The 25,417-nt window shown below is 42.9% G+C and overlaps 1 protein-coding gene across 1 annotated transcript in view; it reads right to left on the bottom strand.

Moving 5' to 3' along the window:
• Positions 1 to 4,819: 4,819 nt before the first annotated feature.
• ibtk (inhibitor of Bruton agammaglobulinemia tyrosine kinase) overlaps positions 4,820 to 25,417 on the bottom strand; it is a 161,905-nt gene continuing 141,307 nt past the window's right edge. The window contains exons 25-28 of the mRNA XM_068026679.1: positions 22,241 to 22,402; positions 21,752 to 21,913; positions 9,817 to 9,949; positions 4,820 to 6,981 (exon numbers count right to left, since the gene is read on the bottom strand). Coding sequence (XP_067882780.1) covers positions 6,856 to 6,981; positions 9,817 to 9,949; positions 21,752 to 21,913; positions 22,241 to 22,402 — 583 coding nt within the window. The 3' untranslated portion in view covers positions 4,820 to 6,855. The remainder of the gene's footprint in view (positions 6,982 to 9,816; positions 9,950 to 21,751; positions 21,914 to 22,240; positions 22,403 to 25,417) is intronic.

Genomic DNA, 25,417 nt, shown 5'->3' with positions numbered 1-25,417 from the left:
GGATTTCCAAAAGGCATTCGATAAGTTACCACATAAAATGCTATGACACAAGAGCCTATGGCTTTGGGGGTAACATATTAGTATGGAAAGAGGATTGCCCAACTACGATAAATAGGTCATTTTCAGGTTGACAAACTGTAACTAGTAGGATGCCACAGGGATCAGGGCTGTGGCCTCATCTGTTTACAATCTATATTCATGAATGCGATGAAAGGACCAAATGTATTGTAGCCAAATTTGCTGACGATTCAAAGATAGATGGGAAAACAAGTTGTGAGGAGGACACAAAGAGTTTGCAAGGGGATATAGATAGGCTAAGTGAATTGGCAAAAATTTGGCAGATGGTGTACAATGTGGGAAAATTTGAGGTTTGGTAGGAAGAATAGATAAGATTATTTAAATTTGTTTTTTTTATTCATTTGTGGGATTTAAATGGAGAGATCCTGCAGAATTCTATGGCACAGAGGGATCTGGTGTCCTCATACATGAATCACAAAAAATTAGCATGCAAGTACAAGAGATAATTAGGAAGGCAAATGGAATTATGGTCTTTATTGAAAGGGGGATGGAGTATAAAAGGGAAGTCTTAGTGAGACCACACAGAGAGTACTGCATACAGTTTTGGTCTTCTTATTTAAGAAGGAATATACTTGCATTGGAGGCAGTTCAGAGAAGGTTCACTGGGTTAATTCCTGGGTTGAAGGGGAATTTAGAAGTAGTGGACATAGTTTTAGAATAAGTGGTCGCCCATTTAAGAACATAATAGGAGCAGTAGAAGACCATACAGCCCGGCAAACCTGCTCTGCCATTCAAGTTGTTGATGGCTAATCTTTTGCTTCAACTCCACTTTCCCACCCCTTCCCCATATCCTTTGATAAATCAAAAATCTATCTCAGCCTCAAATATACTCAACAATGGAACATTCACAACCGTCTGAGGTAGACAATTCAAAAGATTCACAACCCTTTGAGTGAAGAAGTTTCTCCTCATCAGTCCTAAATGATTGGCCCTGTATTCTAGATTCCCCAGCCAGGGGAAACAACCTCTCAGTATCTACCCTGTCAAGCCTCTTTAGAATCTTGTATGTTTCAATGAGATCGCCTTCTATTCTTCTAAACTCCAGAGATGAGAGACTCAATTTACTCAGCCTCTCATCACAGAACAACGCTCTCATCCCAGGAACCAATCTAGTGAACCTTCACTGTACCACCTCCAAATCAAGTACATCCTTCCTTAAATATGAAGACCAAAACTGCACACATGCTCCAGGTGTGGTCTCACCAAAGCCCTGTACAACTGGAGCAAGACTTCCTTATTCTTGTACTCCAATCCCCTTGCAATAAAGGCCAACATGCTATTTGCCTGCCTAATTGCTTGCTGTACCTGCATGTTAACTTTGTGTCCCTTGTACAAGTACACCCAAGTATCTCTGAACATCAACATTTAGAAGTTACACGCCTTTTAAAAAATTGTTCTTACTACCAAAGTGAATAACCTCACACTTCCCCACATTATACTCTATCTTTTACCTTGTTGCCCATTGACATAACCTATCTATATCTCTTCGCAGCCTCTTTGTGTCCTCCTCACAGTTTACATTCCCATCTAGCTTTGTATCATCAGCAAATTTAAATACATTACTCTTGGTCTCTTCCCCCCCACCCACCCCCACCCAAGTCATTCATATAGATTGTAAATAGCTTTGGCCTCAGCACTGATTCTTGTGGCACTCTACTAGTTACACCCAGCCAACTTGAAAATGCCCTGTTTATCCCATCTCTCTGTCTCCTACCGGTTAACCAATCCTCTATGCATGAGAATATGTTATCCCCAACTACATGTGCCCTTATCTTACGTATTAGCCTTTTGTGTGGCACCTTATCAAATGCCCTTTGGAAATACATGTATACTACATCTATTGGTACCCCTTTATCTACCCAACTAGCTACATCCTCAAGAAACCCTAATAAATTTGTCAAACATGATTTTGTAAAACGATGTTGACTTTGTCTGATCATACTATAATGTTTTAAGTGCATAAAGACTTGCTTAATAGATCTCAGCATTTTCCAGCCAACTGATGTCAGGTTAACTGGCCTATAGTTCCCAGTTTCCTCCCTCCTTCCTTTCTTGAATAGCAGCGTTACATTTGCTAACTTCCAATCTTCTGGGACAATTCTAGAATTTATAACCACTCTCTCTGTACCTCTTTTAGAACTCTAGGACGTAGGCCATCAGGTCCTGGGGATTTGTCGGCTTTTAGCCCCTTTAGTTTCTCCAAATTCTTTCTGCTATTATGTTAATTTCTTCACTCTTATTACCCCTTGGCTACCCTCTATTTCCGGTATGTAATTGTGTATTCACTGTGAAGACAGACAAAATATTTGTTCAAGATCTCTGCCATTGCCTCATGCCCCATGATAATTTCTCATGTCTGTCTCTGAGGGACCAATATTTTAGTTATTCTCCTTTTATATACTTGTAAAAGCTCTTACAATCTATTTTTATATTCCTGGCTCGTTTACTCTCATTATTTTTTGCTCATCAACTTTTTGGTCACCCTTTGCTGGTTTCTAAAACAATCCCAACCCTCAGACATGATTATTCTTTCCAACATTATAAGCTTCTTCTTTTAATCTAATACTATCCTTAACTTCCCTAGTAATTCACAGATTAAAGCTCCCCACAATTATTACATTGCCGAAGCTTGCTCAAATTATTTCTTGTTAATGCTCTGTCCAATAGCAAAAATGCTGCTATGGGGCCTATAAACAACTCCACCAGCATTTTCTGACCCTTTTATTCCTAATCTCCACCCATACTGATTCTACTTCCTGATCTTCTGAACCAAGCTCCTTTCTCACTACTGTCCTTATGTCATCCTTTACTATGAGATCTACTCCTTTTTCATTCTGTCTTTTCAAAATATTGTGTACCCTGCAATATTTATTTCCCAACCTTGGTCACCTTGTAACAATGTCTCTGTAATGGTGACTAGATCCAAACCATTTATCTCTATTTGTGCCACTAGTTCATCTATCTTATTGTGAATGCTTCATGCGTTCAGATAAAGAGCCTTTAATTTTAATTTTTACCACTATTCGTTGCATTGACCTTATTCGCTGATGCTCTACTACTGTTAAACACTCTGTCTCTTCCTGTACCACTCTGCTTGTCTTTACCCAAATCGCTACACTGCTTTATTGCCTCGACTTTTGTCTTTATATTTCTAAATCTCCCTTCACCTGAGCAACCCCCCCACCAACCTTTTAGTTTAAAACACTTTAAGACAGAGATGAGGAGGCATTTTGTCCCCGAGGGTTGTAAATCTTTGGAATTCTCTACTCCAGAGAGCTGTGGATGCTGGATCATTGAATACATACAAGGCTGAGATAAACAGCTTTTTGAACTATAAGGAGTCAAGGGTTATGAGGAACAGACAGGACAGGCAGGAAAGTATAGTTGAGGCCAAGATCAGATCAGACATAATCTTATTTAATGTCGGAACAGGGTCGAGGGACCATATAGCCTACTCCTGCTCCTATTTCTTATGTTTTTACCATCCTTCTGGGAAGGCAAGCTGTGACCTCTACCAAGTGTGGTGTACATATAATTTTAGTCTAGTGCGTTGTTGACTCTTGATGCCTGTGCATTAATCATTACTATCATATCAGAGTTATTATGGCTCAGAAGGAGGCCCTTTGGCCCATCAAGTCTATGTCAGCTTTCTGTAGAGCAAATTGGTCAGTTTAATTCCCCCACTCTATCTCCACAGATCAGCAAGTTTATTTCCCTCAAGTGCCCATCCAATTTCTTTGTGAAATAATTGATCGTCTAAGCCTACACAGCAAGCTCTCGAATTTCCTCCCGAAACATCTCGCCTCCTTTAAGACACTCCTTAAAACATGCCCCTTTGACCAAGCTTTAGTCATCTGTCTTCATATCTCCATATGGCTGAGTCAAATTTTGTCTGACATGTTCCTGTGAAGGGCCTTAAGGATTTTACTACATTAAAGGTACCAAGTAAAAACAAGTTGTTGTTGTGCAGCAGTCTAGCAAGCTACCCAGTTGCCAGAACAAATTTCCTTTTTATTAAGCCTCTGTTGCATCAATGCTTGGAAAGAATGTTTTTTTTTGAAAAAAAACAAGATACCAATTGTGATTTTTCCCAGTTGGATAAGTGACTCCCAAATGTCTCTGAATAATTAACACTTCTCAGGCAATCTCAAGTTTATTTAATTAGGATATTAATGCCACTCTGCCAAAAGCCTAAAAAATATTGCTGTAATTTAATCCAGACATTAACATTCAGCACTACTGAAAACCAGCATAAATGTTTGAATTGCATTGGGATAATCATGACAAAGTGTGGTTGGAGAACCTCAAGGCTGAATATTTTTCTTACCAAAGTCAGAATAGATTGAGTGTGTCCTGGAAGTCTGAAAATATGAAAAATTCAGATCTCTGCTAAAGTTACAGAACTTTTAAGTATTGAAACGTGAATGGAAATACTTGTAAAAGTTCCACTGCACTTCTGCAAGAGATTAAAATTACATTTAACATTTTTTTTAAAAAAAAGTCAGTCTTTAGCAGTGCTACCTATGAAAGGAGAATAATCATCTGACCAGGATGGCCCCCTATGGTAAAAATCTTGTAAAGGATAGTGTTCAAGTGTTTTTTTCAGATGATCGGCTGTTCATTGAAATGTTGAAACTGAACGAATGGGGGTGGGGGGGCCGGGAAATCGAATATATCTGTTAATAAAACATGTATTGAAGAAAGATTATACATAGCATTGTGGTTTAAACAAAAATACATCTTCAAGTCAGATACACATTTATTGCTTTCATTTTATCCAGCTTGCCATTCATCATGGCTAAACTCCATGAACATAATGAAAATATATTTTCTTTTAAACACTGAAGGATCATGTAATACTTAAGATGCAGTGTACATTTGTTTTCCCCTGCACCAATTAATTTATCTTTTACATGGTGACACTCCTTACAAGTGGTTAAGTTAAATTTGCCAAGTGATCCATTAGAAGTAACAGACATTTTACTTGCTAGAGCTCAAAATCACACACCAGTTTCGACAAGGGTACAGAAAAGTCAACAGCTCCAATCTCAATTGTGCAAATGCAAACATATTAACAAATCATGCAGGATCAACATTGCCCATCACACAGCCACAGTAAGTCCTTTCAAAGACAAATACACAAATGGCTATGTTGTTTAAAATAATGTAGATAATGGGAAAGCTAGGCACTATACCATCTAAAAAAAATCTAGCAGCTTGCATTATGTTCAATCTGACAAGAGACTCAGTGCAAGCCCAAACCTTCAACTGTGTACCAGCAAAAACAGAATGCTTTGAAGTTTCTCTGTTTCATGCATAGCATTACCGTAACAGATTTCCCATTAGAAATTATTTCAGCACTACTGAAAACCAACATAAAAGTTTGAACTGTACTGGAATAATAACATCTCAACATATGACAGTTAGCAGGGATGTCTTCAATTGCATAATTACAGTCTAGTCCTGTTAAGTTAAAAAAAAATGCAAAGTCACTGCTGCCAGAGGCATCAGGGCTGCTCGAGAAGGGGTTTCGAACACTTAGAACTTGTACTCACTACTTGCCACCACTGCCAAATATAAACAGCAGCCATTTGTGTCATCAAGTTAAAGTCTGCTATTGCAAGCCTGTCCACATGAAGGCGAAACTACCAGCTTGCCTGGAGCCAGACCAAAAATGGTAAAGACAACATTGGTGCCAGTGGCAATTGATTGGAGTTTAATGTAAATTAGGTTTAAAACAAATGTGCAGCAGCAATTGGCCTTTCATTAGCTTTGCTGCTCTGTAGAAAACATACCAACATTGTATTGGAGAGTTTATTTTTGCTTTTGTGTAATAAATTGAATCTCGCTCATTATTTTTGAAACTATTACAACTCTGTGGAGGGCAGTAAAAGCATGCATTTCATGACACAGATCTGTACATGTGCTACCCCAACATCAGCAATCAATGCTGATTCTCAATGGGTTCCATGAGTGTTTAAATGTAGTTGCCAGTGATTCTGCAATACTATTAATTGCTGAATCAATGTATGAAATTCTTCCCACTTTCCTTTTACCAGACTGTAGTTTAGAGAATGGGTGACATGCTTCTAAGCCTCCGATATTGCTTTCAGGCAGGTGTCAAGAGATATGCGTGGTTGATTTTCCCTTTGCTGTGGAAAGGGACCTATTCTCCATGATACCTCCTTATAACAGCACAGCTGAAATTAGAAATCAAACTGTGCAGGTTCTCTATCCACTGAACCAATTCAGTACCTTTTATACAAGAGCTGGAGCTAGCCAAGGCCCCAAAGTAATAGGCCTGATGTTCCTCCCACTGCTATTTAAAGATGTAGTGGCTCATTAAAATAATTTTGATTTTCGTAGCACCTATGTTTTCTAATTGACTCATCAATCAGCACTTCAGCAATCGCTCCCCATACATTTATCCACTGTTTCTTGTAAGAATTCTCCGTCACCAAGTTTGCGCTGTTGCAACTAGAAGTATGCTTTGAAAGTATGTGGGTGAAGGTGTGGGGGGGAGGGGGGAGTGGAAAGAAAACAAAATATCAGTATCTGATAAGCACTCAATAATTATATTCTTATTTACTGTGTCAGTGAAAAAGGTCTGTAAAGATATATATTTCAGATGAAAACATTTCCTCAACAGTATTTGAGGGCCAACAGAATAGTTGATCTGCTGTTCTTTAGTAAACGCAGCCTTTTCAGAGTAAGCACTGACCAATTTAATTTCATGACCATATGTTGTTGCTAGCTGCAGTCAAACAGAAACAAAAATCAGTGTTTACTCCACACTGGGGTTGCTATGGGCCCTTGTGGTGATCTATCGATCATAATGAATTCCTCAGGGTTGTCACAGGCTTGGTAGTGGATTAGTAAATCCTGGATAGCACATTCCTCAATCTGAAAATAGAGGATAAAAATGATTCCATTTTGAAATTGAGATAACACATTACAGTAGTTCTTTTTTTACTGAATTCCTCAGTTGAAAAGCCACTGGGAACAGTCTCTTACATTCATCACTAGAACATGCTTTTATCATGGCTCAAATACACATTACATATCCATAACTTTGATAATTAAATAAATCTGGAATAAACAGCCAGTCTCAGCAATGATCTTCATGAAACCACTGGACTGTAGTAAAAACTCACCTGGTTCACTAATGTCCTTCGGGAAAGGAAATCTGCTGTCCTTACCTGGTCTGGCCGACATGTGATATCAAACCCACAGCAATGTGGTTGACTCTTAACTGCCCTAGCAAGCTGCTCAGTTGCATTAAACCGCCACAGAAAAGTTGAATAAAAAAAACTGGATGGCCCAACCGAAATTGACTTAGGCAACTGAAACAACACAGGCACACCCTACCCAGTCGACTCCACATAGTCCTCCTTACTAACATCTGCAAACTTGTGGCAAAATTGGGAGAGGCGTCCCACACACTAGTCAAGCAACAGCCCGACATAGACTCACCAAATCATACCTTACAACCAATGTCCCAAACGCCTCCATTACCATCCCTGGGTGTGTCCTGACCCACTGGCAGGGCAGACCCATCAGAGGTGGTAGCACAGTGGTATATAGTCAGGAGGGAGTGGCCCAGGGAGCCCTCAACATTGGTTCAGGATCCCATGAAGTCTTATGGCATCAAGTCAAATATGAGCAAGGAAATCTCCTGCTGATTCCCACCTACTACCCTCCCTCAGCTAATTAATTAGTGTTCCTCCATTTTATTTTTTATTTATTTAGAGATACAGCACTGAAACTGGCCCTTCGGCCCACCGAGTCTGTGCCAACCAACAATCACCCATTTATACTAATCCTACATTAATCCCATATTCCCTACCACATCCCCACCATTCTCCTACCACCTACCTACACTAGGGGCAATTTACAATGGCCAATTTACCTACCAACCTGAAAGTCTTTTGGAGGTGGGAGGAAACCGGAGTACCCGGCGGAAACCCACGCAGACACAGGGAGAACTTGCAAACTCCGCACAGGCAGTACCCAGAACTGAACCCGGGTCGCTGGAGCTGTGAGGCTGTGGTGCTAACCACTGCGCCACTGTGCTGCCCATGTTGAACACCAATTGGAAACTGGAAGATGCAAGGGAGCAAGGGCACAGAATATACTCTGGAAGGGGAACTCCAAGGCCCATCACTAAGAGTGGCTCAGTAACACCACTATGGATCAAGCTGGCTAAGTCCTGAAGGACTTATCTGCCAGACTGGGCCTGCGACAAGTGGTGAGGGAACCAACAAGAGGGAAAAATCTAACTGACCTTGCCCTCATCCATATAGCTGTTGCAAATGCATCTGTCCATGACACTATAGGTAGGATTGACCACTGCAAAGTCCTTGTGGAGACAAAGTCCCATCTTCACACGGAGTATAACATCATCGTGTTGTGTGGCACTACCACCAAGCTAAATGGGATCGATTCAGAACAGATCTAGAAGCTCAAAGCTGGACATTCATGAGGAACTGTGGACCAACAGCAGCAGCAGAATTATATTCCACCACAATCTGTAACCTCATGGCCCTGTTCCTCACTCTACTATTAATATCAAGCCAGGGATCAACCCTGGTTCAATGAGGCGTGCAGGAGAGCTCCTGTAATGAATTCTGGGGACTAAGGTGATCGGCTTCTAACAGCCATCTTCCTATATCCAAGGTTTGGTTCCAACCACAGGAGAGTTTAGCTCTGGATTTGTTTGGTCTATCTTTCCCCTTCGCGGGAATATACCTTGACTGTACCCGACCTATCTCTTCTTTGTAGGTAGCCCACTGTTCAATTACCGTTTTTCCTGCTGACCTTTGATTGCAATTTATTCTGCCTAGATCCATTCTTATCCCACTGAAGTTGGCTTTCCCCCAGTTAATTAGTCTTACTCGAGATTGTCCTTTTCCATAGCCAACCTAAACCTTATAATACAATGATCACTGTCCCCTAAACGTTCTCCTGCTGATGTTTGATCCATTTGGTCCACCTCATTCTCAAGAACCAAGTCCAGCAGTGCCTCCCCTCTCGTTGGACTGGAAACATACTGCGGAAAATTTGCTTGAACTAACTCTAGGAACTTTTGCCTCTCTCTACCTTTACACTACTACTATCCCAATCTATATTCGGATAATTAAAATCCCCCATTATAACTACTCTATAATTCTTGCACCTCTCTAATTTCCTTGCAAATTTGTTCCCCTGCATCCTTTCCGCGAGTTGTTGGCCTCTAGACACAAGCAATGTAATTGCACCTTCTTTGTTCCTTAGCTCGAGACAAATAGAGACACGAGTAAAAAATAGTACTTTTGATCTATATGGTACTATAAAGGAGGAATATGTTTGCAAAGAGAATATAGAAGGATGTGAGTAATGGACAGTGAAAATATAGGGCAAAGGATTAGAGTAGATAACTCAACTTTACAGCCAGCACTGGCAGAAGTTCAGTGGATTGAAAGGCCTGCTTTTGCGCTATTTCTTTCATTCTAAGTTTCTATACTATCCTTGCTTCTAAATGCACATTTTGACAAATCTATTCCTTAGACAATTGTGTAGTGTGTGAATGAAGATCACATTAATGCAACTACCAATTTAAACATGGTTGTCACCTCTGAAAATGTTTATTTTCTTCTGTCTGAATTAATCGGCTCTGGTCAATACCTCAAGAAGGAGTTTAATTTTCCAATAAAATGTTCTAAAACTGTTAGTGCTCAGACAGTTTGCAATTAGCGTTACCTGAATCAAAGCCAGTGGTTTCTCCCTGCTCTTCACAAGTGCAGCTTCTTGCTGACGTTCCTCCTCCACTATAGCTGCAAAAGTGATCGGAGTCATTGCTGGCGGACTTTTAGCAACCGTCATTAACCAAGGACTGTTATAAATGAAAGAATTTATAGTTAATAGACTTTCAAATTTACAGGGTCAACTAGACCTAACTGCTCTTGTAATAGAATTGCTGAAATGCAAAATAGATGCAGTTAGGTAAAGGGGATAACTCATAATTTAAATCTGATGTCTTTCAAAGGCCGAAAGTTATTTCCTAAGTTCATGCATATATATTGAAAGCAATTAATATAGCCTTTGAAATCCAAGTACATTTTGTGTTGACTGCATTAGCAGCAGCAAATTTTGAAGTGACAATTTATAGGTTGCCTAGTTTTCATGGTGCTAAAATTATATTGGCTAGACATTAAAAAGAAATTCACAAATATATAGCCTTACATTTATTTTCTTTAACAAATATGTTTACAAATAAAAGTCAGTAATGCAGAAGAGGTATAAATAATTATAGTTACAACAGGGTTTGCAAACCTGGATGCCTGTTGTGATTCCAGGATTTTGGGATTCAATTGTGCTTATCCTGAAATTGGAGACTGGGCTTACTATTTACTTTCAGATTATAGAATATCTATGGAGAAAATTAGTCTTTTGAGATGGATCAAAATGCATTTATTCATACTTAACATGTTAAAATCAAAAGTGGTTCTTAATTCTGCAAAGACTGTCTTCAGCTTGCACAGGGATCATTCACATTCAGCACATTTGATCAAAATGCCTTGTCTCAGACTAAGAGACTGAATGACATAGATATCCTTCCATTTCATTTCCATGATATATGGCATAGCCACATCTAGTAAACATCTATCAGCAGTATCTTTAACAATCTAAGAAAAATTCAAATAAAACAAATGTACTGCACAATGAGAAACATACCCAATAAATACCCTGACCTTTCACACTGGATTTTCTATAGAAAATTAAAAACACAAGCACAAGGCGTTCATAGCTGTCCATTTTGCAACAATGAAAAAGCCCTTCAGAAAGTACAGCGTCATCACCAATGTTCCATTTAAGCTGTACGGCCCAAAATTTCTCACTCAGGCCGCATACAACTTGGCTCCTTTAAATTATTGCAAGTGTGGGGCTGCAAAAAAAATTGGGCCCACACACTGAAATGAATTGGCCGTACCCTACAAAAAATGTTAGAGTATGTTGGTCAACAAGATAAAAATGAAGCTTTGTAGAAATTCTTCCAGCCACTGACAGTACACACCTCTACAGAAGTTAACAATATTGACTGATGCCTATAATGCTAGCTCCAAATGCTGTTTCTTTCAGTATCAACATTGCTGACGAATGTCGGGAGGTAGTCCCAGAATTATAGCATAAAAATTTACAGCACAGGAGGCCATGTGGCCTTTGCTAGAGAAATGCAAAACGAATCTCCCTGCCCACTCTCCCATAGCTTTGGAGCAGAAAATACAAACATTTTTCTGATTTTCCTTGAAGGAAGGAAAGGTACAAAGAAAGAAAGATGCAAAGAAAATTAAACTAAGGCTAAAAATTTGAGCCTTTACTCTAAAAAAGTATACTCTAAATCATTTTGCCCATCTACACATCACAGGAGTCCTCCCCCCGACCAGCAGACCCATTCACCTGCCTCCAGCATTCCCCCTCTACCTGGACCCCTCCCTCTGGCCTCTTACCCACTCTTGATCTTTTCATCTCAATTTCTCTACCCCCCTCACTCACTCTAACCTGCCCCCCTCTGATCTTGCCACACTCCATTCTCTCAGGTCTAACCCCGACATCGTCATCAAACCTGCAGATAAGGGTGGTGCTGTTGTCGTCTGGTGTACCGACCTCTACCTTGCAGAGGCTCAGCGCCAACTCTGACACTTCTTCCTATCTCCCCCTGGACCATGACTCATCAACGTACATCAAGCTACCGTCCACAGAACTGTCACTGATCTCATCTCCTCTGGAGATCTTTCCTCCACAGCTTCCAACCTCATAGTCCCGCAACCCTGGACAGCCCGCTTCTACCTCCTTCCCAAAATCCACAAACAGGACTGTCCAGGCAGACCCATTGTTTCAGCCTGTTGCTGCCCCACTGAACTGATTTCTTCCGATCTTGACTCTATCTTTTCTCGCCTGGTCCAGTCTCTTCCCACCTACATCCGTGACTCTTCTGACGCCCCACGTCATTTTGAAAATTTCCAGGTTCCTGGCCCTAACCACCTCCTCTTCACTATGGACATCCAATCTCTCTACACCTCTATCCCCCACCAGGACAGTTTGAGGACTCTCCACTTCTTCCTTGAACAGAGGCCCGACCAGTCCCCATCCACCACCACCCTCCTCCGCCTGGCTGAACTTGTTCTCACATTGAACAACTTCTCCTTCAACTCCACTCACTTCCTTAAAGTAAAAGGTGTTGCTATGGGTACTAGCATGGGTCCTAGTTATGCCTGCCTTTTTGTGGGATATGTCAAACATTCCTTGTTCCAGTCCTACTCAGGCCCCCTCCCCCAACTCTTTTTCCAGTACATTGATGACTGTATCGGTGCCGTTTCCTGCTCCCACTCTGAACTGGAAAACTTTTATCAATTTTGCTTCTAATTTCCACCCTTCTCTCACTTTCACATGGTCCATCTCCAACACTTCCCTTCCCCTCCTCGACTTCTCTGTCTCCATCTCTGGGGATAGGCTGTCTATTAATCGTCATTATAAGCCCACCGACTCCCACAGCTAGCTCGACTACACTTCTTCACACATGGCCTCCTGTAAGGACTCCATTCCATTCTCCCAGTTCCTCCGTCTCCGCGCATGCCCTGATGACGCTACCTTCCATGACAGCGCTTCTGATATGCCTTCCTTTTTCCTCCATCCAGGATTCCCCCCCCACGGTGGTTGACAGGGCCCTCAACTGTGTCCGGCCCATTTCCCACACCTCTACCCTCACCCCTTCCTCCCAGAACTGCGACAGGGTTCCCCCTTGTCCTCACTTTCCACACCACCAGCCTCCAGATCCAAAGGATCATCCTCCGCCACATCCAGCATGATGCCACTACCAAAAGCATCTTCCCCCTCCCTTCCCCCATCAGCATTCCAAAGGGATCGTTCCCTCCGCGACACCCTCGTCCACTCCTCCATTACCCCAACCACCTTGTCCCCTTCCCACGGCACCTTCATCTGCAATCGCAGGAGGTGTAATACACTGCCCATTTACCTCCTCTCTCCTCACTATCCAAGGCCCCAAACACGCCTTTCAGTTGAAGCAGTGATTTACTTGTACTTCTTTCAATGTAGTATACTGTATTCACTGCTCACAATGTGGTCTCCTGTACACTGGGGAGACCAAACGTTGACAGGGTGACCGCTTTGCAGAACACCTCCGCTCGGGCTGGAAGCATGACCCCAGCTGCTGGCCATTTCAACAACCCCACCCCCAGCTCTCATGCTCACATCTCTGTCCTGGGATTGCTGCAGTGTTCCAGTGAACATCAACGCAAGCTTGAGGAACATCATCTCATTTACCGATTAGGCACGCTACAGCCTGCTGGACTGAACATGGTGTTCAATAATTTCAGAGCATGACAGGCCCCCCTTTTTATGTTTAGTTATTTTTTCTTTTTATTTATTTTAGTTTAGTTTTTACTGTGCCTACCACTGTGTGTGTTTTTTTTTATGTTTGTGCTTGGAGTGCTTTACAGTCTATTCACACCATCTCTGCACTAACGCTTGTCTTTCAGCACTCAATTAACATACCATTTGCCTTTGTTCCATGACCTTCTGGTCAGTTATTCTCTGTGACCCTCTGTCCTATCAACACCTTCTATTTTGTTGACTCTTGCCCTACCCCCCGCTTTACTTGCTCAAAACCTTTTACATATCTAATATCTGCCAGTTCTGATGAAGGGTCACTGACCTGAAATGTTAACTACGCTTCTCTCTCCACAGATGCTGCCAGACATGCTGAATATTTCCAGCATTTCTTGTTTTTATTACACATTACAGGAAGTGCTTGAACAGTGGCCTTAGAAGTAGACCAGCTTAGCAGTTAAACACCATAATCATGTTCCAGACCAACATCACAGACTCGGAGGGCGGAGTTCCGGACCGGTAAGTATAAAAAACTTATCTCGGAGATTCTCGGAGCATGCTCGGAGGGTGGAGTTCCAGAGCGGTAAGTATAAAAAAAAACTTACCTCTGGTAAAAAAAAACTTAAAAGTGACGTCACAGGAAAGCTGGTAGGGAATCTGTACTGAATTTGAAAATAAAACATTGATAAAAATTGATTAAAACCCTTAATTAACTAATTAATAAGTAGAGCAACTAAACCAGAGGGAGGAGATTACTGTATTTAGTTCGCATTTAGTATTTATAGTAGAAATCTAGCACTAGGGACCATATAGTTAATTATAACAATTTAGTAAGGATTTAATAAATATTTATTTATTTTATATTAATTACCTAATTAGTGCTAGAAATGTCAGTTAGAGGGGTGAAGTGCTTCACCTGTGAGATGTGGGAGGTCCGTGACACTTCCAGCGTTCTGGACGACTACATCTGCAGGAAGTGTACCCAGTTGCAGCTCCTCACAGACCGCATGGATCGGTTGGAGCGGCAACTGGATGCACTTGGGAGCATGCAAGTGGCAGAAAGTGTCACAGACAGGCGTTTTAGAGAAGTGGTTACATCCAAGGTGCAGGCAGATAGATGGGTGACCGCTAGAAGGGGCAGGCAGTCAGTGCAGGAATCACCTGTGGCTATTCCCCTCTCTAACAAGTATACCGTTTTGGATACTGTTGGGGGGATGGCCTATCAGGAGAAAACAGCAGCAGCCAGAGCAGTGGCACCACGGCTGGCACTGTTGTTCAGCAGGGAAGGACAAAGTGCAGAAGAGCAATAGTTTTAGGGGACTCTATGGTCAGGGGCACAGATAGGCGCTTCTGTGGACGTGAAAGAGACTCCAGGATGGTATGTTGCCTCCCTGGTGCCAGGGTCAAGGATGTATCTGAACGGACAGGGGGCATTCTGAAGGGGGAGGGTGAACAGCCAGAGGTACACATCGGTACCAACGACATAGGCAGGAAAAGCGATGAGGTCCTGCAGGGGGAGTTTAGGGAGTTAGGTAGAAAGTTAAAAAACAGGACCTCTAGGGTTGTAATCTCGGGATTACTCCCTGTGCCACGTGCCAGTGAGGCTAGAAACAGAAAGATAGTGCAGCTAAACACGTGGCTGAACAGCTGGTGTAGGAGGGAGGGTTTCAGATATCTGGACCATTGGGATCTCTTCAGGGACAGATGGGACCTGTACAAGAAGGACGGGTTGCATCTAAACTGGAGGGGCACAAATATCCTGGCTGCGAGGTTTGCTAGCGTCATTCGGGAGGGTTTAAACTAGTGTGGCAGGGGGGTGGGAACCAGAGCAGTAGGACAGCAAGTGAAATAAATGAAGGGGAACTAGTAAATAAGGCCAGTAAGACGGAGAGAAAGAGCAGGCAGGGAGATGTTGCGGAGAACAGCGGGACTGGTGGTCTGAAGTGCATTTGTTTCAATGCAAGAAGTATAACAAGTAAGGCAGATGAACTTAGAGCTTGGATTAGTACTTGGAACTATGATGTTGTTGCTATTACAGAGACTTGGTTGAGGGAAGGACAGGATTGGCAGCTAAATGTTCCAGGATTTAGAAGCTTCAGGCAGGATAGAGGGGGATGTAAAAAGGGTGGGGAAGTTGCATTACTGGTTAAGGAGAATATCACAGCTGTACTGCAGGAGGACACCTCGGAGGGGTCATGCAGCGAGGCAATATGGGTGGAGCTCAGGAATAGGAAGGGTGCAGTCACGATGTTGGGGGTTTACTACAGACCTCCCAACAGCCAGCGGGAGGTAGAGGAGCAGATATGCAGACAGATTTTGGAAAGATGTAAAGGTAACAGGGTTGTGGTGGTGGGTGATTTTAACTTCCCCTATATTGACTGGGACTGCCCTCAATGCAGCCCAGCCTCTACCAATCATGGATGAGCTGGACATACAGCCAACCAAATCAGAACTCAGTGATGCCATTGATTCTCTAGCCAGCGGAAAAGCCCCTAGGAAGGACAGCATTACCCCTGAAATAATCAAGAGTGCCAAGCCTGCTATACTCTCAGCACTACATGAACTGCTATGCCTGTGCTGGGACTAGGGAGCAGTACCCCAGGACATGCGCGATGCCAATATCATCACCCTCTATAAAAACAAAGGTGACCGCGGTGACTGCAACAACTACCGTGGAATCTCCCTGCTCAGCATAGTGGGGAAAGTCTTTGCTCGAGTCGCTCTGAACAGGCTCCAGAAGCTGGCTGAGCGCGTCTACCCTGAGGAACAGTGTGGCTTTCGTGCAGAGAGATCGACCGTTGACATGCTGTTCTCCCTTCGTCAGATACAGGAGAAATGCCGTGAACAACAGATGCCCCTCTACACTGCTTTCATTGATCTTACCAAAGCCTTTGACCTCGTCAGCAGACGTGGTCTCTTCAGACTACTAGAAAAGATTGGATGCCCACCAAAGCTACTAAGTATCATCACCTCATTCCATGACAATATGAAAGGCACAATTCAACATGGTGGCTCCTCCTCAGAGCCCTTTCCTATCCTGAGTGGCGTGAAACAGGGCTGTGTTCTCGCACCCACACTTTTTGGGATTTTCTTCTCCCTGCTGCTTTCACATAAGTTCAAGTCCTCTGAAGAAGGAATTTTCCTCCACACAAGATCAGGGGGCAGGTTGTTCAACCTTGCCCGTCTAAGAGCAAAGTCCAAAGTACGGAAAGTCCTCATCAGGGAACTCCTCTTTGCTGACGATGCTGCTTTAACATCTCACACTGAAGAGTGCCTGCAGAGTCTCATCGACAGGTTTGCGGCTGCCTGCAATGAATTTGGCCTAACCATCAGCCTCAAGAAAACAAACATCATGGGGCAGGATGTCAGAAATGCTCCATCCATCAATATTGGCCACCACGCTCTGGAAGTGGTTCAAGAGTTCACCTACCAAGGCTCAACTATCACCAGTAACCTGTCTCTAGATGCAGAAATCAACAAGCTTTGATGGGAAAGGCTTCCACTGCTATGTCCAGACTGGCCAAGAGAGTGTGGGAAAATGGCGCACTGACACGGAACACAAAAGTCCGAGTGTATCAGGCCTGTGTCCTCAGTACCTTGCTCTATGGCAGCGAGGCCTGGACAACGTATGTCAGCCAAGAGCGACATACAAGAGTCTCAATTCATTCCATCTTCTCTGCCTCCGGAGAATACTTGGCATCAGGTGGCAGGACCGTATCTCCAACACAGAAGTCCTCGAGGCGGGCAACATCCCCAGCTTGTACACACTACTGAGTCAGCGGCGCTTGAGATGGCTTGGCCATGTGAGCCGCATGGAAGATGGCAGGATCCCCAAAGACACATTGTACAGCGAGCTCGCCACTGGTATCAGACCCACCGGCCGGCCATGTCTCTGCTTTAAAGACGTCTGCAAACGCGACATGAAATCCTGTGACATTGATCACAAGTCGTGGGAGTCAGTTGCCAGCGTTCGCCAGAGCTGGCGGGCATGCATAAAGACGGGGCTAAAATGTGGCGAGTCGAAGAGACTTAGTAGTTGGCAGGAAAAAAGACAGAGGCCAACTGTGCAACAGCCCCGACAAACAAATTTCTCTGCAACACCTGTGGAAGAGCCTGTCACTCTAGAATTGGCCTTTATAGCCACTCCAGGCGCTGCTTCACAAACCACTGACCACCTCCAGGCGCGTATCCATTGTCTCTCAAGATAAGGCGGCCCAAAAGAAAAAAAGAAAGAATATTGACTGGGACTCACTTAGTGCTCGGGGCTTGGATGGGGCAGAAGTTGTAAGGAGCATCCAGGAGGGCTTCTTGAAACAATACGTAGATAGTCCAACTAGGGTTGGGGCCGTACTGGACCTGGTATTGGGGAATGAGCCCGGCCAGGTGGTCGAAGTTTCAGTAGGGGAGCATTTCGGGAACAGTGACCATAATTCCATATGTTTTAAGGTACTTGTGGATAAGGATAAGAGTAGTCCTCGGGTGAAGGTGCTAAATTGGGAGAAGGCTAATTGTAACAATATTAGGCAGGAACTGAAGAATTTAGATTGGGGGCGGCTGTTTGAGGGTAAATCAACATCTGACATGTGGGAGTCTTTTAAACGTCAGTTGATTGTAATCCAGGACCAGCATGTTCCTGTGAGGAAGAAGGATAAGTTTGGTAAGTTTCGGGAACCTTCGATAATGCGGGATATTGTGAGCCTAGTCAAAAAGAAAAAGGAAGCATTTGTAAGGGCTGGAACGCTAGGAACAGACATTCCCTTGAGGAATATAAAGACAGTAGGAAGGAACTTAAGCAAGGAGTCAAGAGGGCTAAAAGGGGTTATGAGAAGTCATTGGCAAACAGGATTAAGGAAAATCCCAAGGCTTTTTATACGTATATAAAGAGCAAGAGGGTAACCAGGGAAAGGGTTGGCCCACTCAAGGACAGAGAAGGGAATCTATGTGTGGAGCCAGAGGAAATGGGCGAGGTACTAAATGAGTACTTTGCATCAGTATTCACCAAGGAGAAGGACTTGGTGGATGATGAGCCTGGGGAAGGGAGTGCAGATAGTCTCAGTCATCTCATTATCAAAAAGGAGGTGGTGTTGGGTGTCTTGCAAAGCATTAAGGTAGATAAGTCCCCAGGGCCTGATGGGATCTACCCCAGAATACTGAGGGAGGCAAGGGAAGAAATTGCTGGGGCCTTGACAGAAATCTTTGCATCCTCATTGGCTACAGGTGAGGTCCCAGAGGACTGGAGAATAGCCAATGTTGTTCCTTTGTTTAAGAAGGGTAGCAAGGATAATCCAGGAAATTATAGGCCGGTGAGCCTTACGTCAGTGGTAGGGAAATTATTAGAGAGGATTCTTTGGGACAGGATTTACTCCCATTTGGAAACAAATGGACTTAATAGCGAGAGGCAGCATGGTTTTGTGAAGGGGAGGACGTGTCTCACTAATTTGATTGAGTTTTTTGAGGAAGTGACAAAGATGATTGATGAAGGAAGGGCAGTGGATGTTATCTATATGGACTTCAGTAAAGCCTTTGACAAGATCCCTCATGGCAGACTGATACAAAAGGTGAAGTCACATGGGATCAGAGAGGAGCTGGCAAGATGGATACAGAACTGGCTCGGTCATAGAAGACAGAGGGTAGCAGTGGAAGGGTGCTGTTCTGAATGGAGGAATGTGACTAGTGGTGTTCCGCAGGGATCAGTGCTGGGACCTTTGCTCTTTGTAGTATATATAAATGATTTGGAGGAAAATGTAGCTGGTCTGATTAGTAAGCTTGCGGACGACACAAAGGTTGGTGGAGTTGCGGACAGTGATGAAGATTGTCAGAGGATACAGCAGGATATAGATCGGTTGGAGACTTGGGCGGAGAAATGGCAGATGGAGTTTAATTCGGACAAATGTGAGGTAATGCATTTTGGAAGGTCTAATGCAGGTGGTAAGTATACAGTAAATGGCAGAACCCTTAGGAGTATTGACAGGCAGAGAGATCAGGGCGTACAGGTCCACAGCTCACTGAAAGTGGCAATGCAGGTGGATAAGGTAGTCAAGAAGGCATACGGCATGCTTGCCTTCATCGGTTGGGGCATAGAGTATAAAAATAGGCAAGTCATACTGCAGCTGTACAGACTTTAGTTAGGCCACACTTGGAATATTGCGTGCAATTCTGGTCGCCACACTACCAGAAGGACGTGGAGGCTTTGGAGAGAGTACAGAAGAGATTTACCAGGATGTTGCCTGGTCTGGAGGGCATTAGCTATGAGGAGAGGTTGGATAAACTCGGATTGTTTTCACTGGAACGACGGAGGTGGAGGGGCGACATGATAGAGGTTTACAAAAAGTTATAAGCGGCATGGACAGAGTGGATAGTCAGAAGCTTTTTCACAGGGTGGAAGAGTCAGTTACTAGGGGACATAGGTTTAAGGTGAGAGGGGCAAAGTTTCGAGGGGATGTGCGAGGCAAGTTCTTTACACAGAGGGTGGTGAGTGCCTGGAACTTGTTGCCGGGGGAGGTGGTGGAAGCAGGTACCATAGAGACGTTTAAGAGGCATCTTGAACAAATACATGAATAGGATGGGAATCGAGGCCACAATCACGGGATTGCAAACCTTAGCTGACAGATTTATGCCGGTGAGCTCCCTATATTTAGCTTGATACTGGGATGGAAGGAAGAGAAAAACTGACAAAGAATTAATTGTCTTTGTACCCTCCTCAAGATTATTGAAGAAAAATGGTAGGAGTCAAGGTGAACCCTTTGATAGTAAAGGCAGTTCATCACCACTGTCTCAAGGTTAGGGAGGTGATGGTGTATTGGTAACATCACTGGATTAGTAGTCACTGCACTTTAGGGGCCCAGGCTAATTCCCTGGGGATACAGGTTCAAACTCCCACCACGGTAGCTGGTGGAATTTAAATTCAATTAATTAACATAAAAAAATCTGGAATTGAAACGCAGTCTCAGTAAGGGTGTCATGAAACTATCGAATGTCGTAAAAACGCATCTGGTTCACTAAAGTTGTTTAAGGAAGGAAATCTGCCGTCCTTACCCAGTCTAGCCTACATGCGCCTCCAGACCCACAGCAATGTGGTTGACTCTTAACTGCCCTCTGAAATGGCCTAGCAAGCCACTCAATTGCCAAGGGAAATTAGGGATGGGCAACAAATGCTGGCCTTGCCAGTGTCGCACACTTCCCATGAACGAATAAAAAAAAAATCAAGATGGACAACTAATGCTGGCCTGGTCAGCGATGCTCTCAAACCATGAATGAATTTTTCTAAATGCATACTTACTTTTCACCATCTGACTAATCAGTGAAATGAAATCATCTACATTTGCAATACATATTGTAATTAGTCAAAAAGCAACGTATTACATAAACTTAAGCATTGCCATTTTCATCAAATACTATATTACTTTAACTGATAAATTTCAGGTATATATCAAAACATTTCTCAAATCAAAATTCATAACTGACAGCAGGGAAAAGGTATGCACAAGGTATCAAATTATTTCTGACCTGATACCAAGCTGTTGAATTTAAATACTTTACTCAAAACATTGTACGTGGTAATCAGTAAAGAGTCAACTGGAGAATTATGAAACTATAGTGTAGAATATTCAATGGATGTTGACACATGAACTTCTTCATGAATGTTTAACTGAGGCAAGATTTAAATTAGTTCTCTCCTGGAAAATTTGTCACATGCATTTTCCTGTAAAGCTGCATAAACATCCCCTCACTGTAAATGACAATAAGAGAGAGGGAGAGTCTCTCTGTGTCACTTTTACACAACTCCAAGAAATATCAGAGCCTTTTCATCCTCTTAAATGGGGAAACTGCTTATTTTGTAACTGGAGGAGAAAATAACCTCTGCTTAAGTGGCATTGTGGGCAGGTAAAGAGATAAAGGTTTTGTTTTCATAAAAAGGTTGCGCTGTTTGCACAGAAATCAATAGTAGTCACAAAAGGTACAATTTCAAACATAATCATGATCTAAAGCCACTGTTTGAATATCAAATTGGAAGACTAGCAAAATTTAATTTCGAGTGATCACTTTTAAATGCTGTGCACATTCAGAATTATAACAGTAGAGTGCTGAAAGGATCAGTGATGCAGTTATAGCTGAAGATTTTTTTTTCCTTGAGGGAGTGACTTTTGAAATTAGAAGATCTATGGCAGCATTTGTACTGCATCTTCATTAGCTGTAAAGTTCGCCATATACTGATTTAAGTATTGAGTTTATTTATCAATTCATTAAACTGACTTTAAAGGTAAACAGCTTTTCTTGAATTCTTCACCTGGTATGTTGCACATATTTGTTGCTAGGCTGCTCTTGTTGTTGAGAATTATTTTCCCATGAGTTGGAAGGCAGCAAGTCACCTGCTTTTTCTGCTGACTTTTCTTCCACCAGTAAGTCACGTAACAACTTTGGGGAGGAGAGACCATTGAATAGAGCAGCCCTAAATGAAAGTATGAAGTGCAACAGTTAACAAGTTTATTACTAAAATGATTGAGTGATCAAACAAAAATGATTAAAACATAAGTCCTTGTGTGTTACAAAAAAGCAGGGGGCCTAGTTTATTTAACAAGGCATTTGACATCCAGTTTTCAAATTCCACGTTTCCATTTGAGTATCTAGGCCACAGATCTTCCAGAACTTTCAACGCTGACTCATAAAATAGCAAATGTACTTATTGCAAGTGACATGCAAAATGCAGCTGACAAGGGGAGGAAAAATAAATCATCACAAGTAAAACACTAACCAAGTTTGATGTTTGTGATCTTACCAAGCATTTCCTGTCTTTGATGGGGTTAACGGTGTAGTCAGATTTGATTTCAAGGGTGTGCTGTCCAATCTGCTGTTTGTGCTTGGCTCTTTAGCTGCCATGGCAATCATCTTCTTTTGTTTCTGAGAAAGCTTTACTCCATGGCATAATGACTTATTCCCACTGTGAAAACATTGCATGGTTAACTAATTATCAAATAAGCCTTTTGCAGTGTTACGTGGAGTTTAAAAACGCAAATTTTATGTTGAGAATCTGCAAGAATTGGTAGACAATCTGCTAGAAATAAAATTGTCTTGCATTTCAATCAGCATAGAATATAACAAAACTAGTAATAAAACCTTGCTTGAAGGCTTTGATAGTGAGAGCGGTAACACAGAGTCAGAGTTATACAGCACAGAAACAGGCCTTCCGCCCATTGTGTCCACGCCGGCCATCAAGCACCTATCTATTCTAATCCCATTTTCCAGCACTTGGCCCGTAGCCTTGTATGCTATGGTGTTTCAAGTGCTCATCTAAATGCTTCTTAAATGTTGCGAAGGTACCTGCCTCTACCGCCCCTTCAGGCAGTGTGTTCCAGATTCCAACCACCCTCTGGGTGAAAACATTTTTCCTCAAATCCCCTCTAAACCTCCTGCCCCTTACCTTAAATCTATGCCCCCTTGTTACTGACACCTCCGCTATGGGAAAAAGTTTCTTCCTATCTACCCTAGCTATGTCCCTCATAATTTTGTATACCTCAATCAGGTCCCCCCTCAGCCTTCTCTACTCTAAGGAAAATAACCCTAGCCTATCCAGTCTCTCTTCATAGCTGAAATGCTCCAGCCCAGGCAAAATCCTAGTGAATCTCCTCTGAACCCTCTCCAGTGCAATCACATCCTTCCTATAGTGTGGCGACCAGAATTGCACACAGTACTCCAGCTGTGGCCTAACTAGCGTTTTATACAGCTCCATCATAACCTCCCTGCTCTTATATTCTATGCCTTGGCTAATAAAGGCAAGTATCCCATATGCCTTCCTAACCACCTTATCTACCTGTGCTGCTGCCATCAGTGATCTGTGGACAAGTACACCAATGACCCTTTGTACTTCCTCGGGTCCTACCATCCATTGCATATTCCCATGCCTTGTTAGACCAGTAATCTAAGGCTTTCCTCCTCACTATTTACTACACCACCAATTTTCCTGTCATCTGTGAACTTACTGATCATACCTCCTATATTCACATCGAAATCATTAATGTACACTACAAACAACAAGGGTCCCAGCACCAATCCCTGTGGTACACCACTGGTCAGAGGGTTCTAATCGCAAAAACAACCCTTGACCATCACCCTCTGCCTCCTGCCACTAAGTCAATTTTGGATCCAATTTGCCGAATTGCCCTGGATCCCATGGGCTCTTACCTTATTTATTTAATTTAGAGACACAGCACTGAAACAGGCCCTTCGGCCCACCGAGTCTGTGCCGACCAACAACCATCCATTTATACTAACCCTACAGTAATCCCATATACCCTACCACCTACCTACACTAGGGGCAATTTCCAATGGCCAATTTACCTATCACCTGCAAGTCTTTGGCTGTGGGAGGAAATCGGAGCACCCGGCGAAAACCCACGCGGTTACAGGGAGAACTTGCAAACTCCGCATAGGCAGTACCCAGAATTGAACCCGGGTCCCTGGAACTGTGAGGCTGCGGTGCTAACCACTGCGCCGCCTTTCTTGACCAATCTCCCATGCGAGACCTTATCAAAAGCCTTACTGATGTCCATGTAGACTACATCAACTGCTTTGCCCTCATCTACATACCTCGTTACCTCCTCGAAAAATTCAATCAAATTTGTTAAACACAATCTCCCCCTCAAAAAGCTATGATGACTATCCCTGATTAATCGCTGTCTCTCCAAGTGGAGATTAATCCTGTCCCTCAGAATTTTTTCCAAAAGTTTCCCTACCACTGATGTTAGATTCACTGGCCTGTAATTACCTGGTTTATTTCTACTACTCTTCTTGAATAATGGTACCACATTCGCTTTCCCCAGTCCTCTGGCTGCTCTCCTGTGGCCAGAAAGGATTTGAAAATTTGTGTCAGAGCCCCTGCAATCTCTTCCCTTGCCTCGCATAGCAGCCTGGGATTCATCTCATCGTTGACTAAGGCAATTTTATAGTTTTACACCATGTGAATTTGCTCTGAAAACAGCAGCTGCTTCCTTGAAAATGAGTTCATATGAAAACTGGCAGCGTACATGGCCCGTCATCTGGAGGAATAACTGGAACGGATGGAAACAGTAGGTTTATATGTGTTGGAGATTGGGAATGTAGGTGGGATCTCACTGCTTATAGGTCATTACACGTTCTTTCTTTTATTCGTCAGCTATTTGTGTTCCGTGATAGGTCAGTTCATGCTATTGTTCAATGTTGGGCAATATTGCAAAGGGGGATAGAGAGTATAAAAATGGGGAAGTCTTGCTAAAACTTTACAGGGCACTGGTGAGATCACAGCTAGAGTACTGCTTACAGATTTAGTCACCTTATTTAAGGAGGGATATACTTGCATTGGAAGCAATTCAGTGAAGGTTCACTAGGCTGATTCCTGTGATGAAGAGGTTGCCTTCTGATGAAAGGTGGAGCAGGTTGGGCCTATACTCATTGGAGTTTAGAAGAATGAGAAATGATCTTATTGAAATATATAAGTTCCTGAGGGGGCTTGACAGGGAAGATGCTGAGAGGATGCTTCCCCTCGTGAGGGAATCTAGAACTAGAGGGCACAGTTTCAAAATAGGAGGTCTCTCACTTAACATGGAAATAAGGAGGAATTTCTTCTGAGGGTCATTAATCTTTGGAATCCTCTTCTCCAGAAAGCAGTGGAGGATGGGTCATTGCAAATAATCAAGGCTGAGCTAGATAGATTTTTGATCTACAAGGGTGTCAAGGGTTATGGGGGACAGGCAGGAAAGTAGAGTTCAGGCCACAATCATATTAGCCATGATCTTATTGAATGGCGGAGGATGCTCAAGGGGCCACATGGCCTACTCCTGCTCTTATTTCTTACGTCGGGAGGACCCATGCTGACAGTGCCAATTTAGAAGAATGGAAGCACCAGCTAGGAATTTCTAATCCCTGCAGTTCAATTAATCTTGTGAAATAACCAGATTTAAAGAGTCATGTTTGGTAGACA

This window comes from Heterodontus francisci, chromosome 3, assembly GCF_036365525.1.
Source record: "Heterodontus francisci isolate sHetFra1 chromosome 3, sHetFra1.hap1, whole genome shotgun sequence".
NCBI lineage: Eukaryota > Metazoa > Chordata > Chondrichthyes > Heterodontiformes > Heterodontidae > Heterodontus > Heterodontus francisci.
This window is presented reverse-complemented; position numbering and strand designations above follow the sequence as displayed.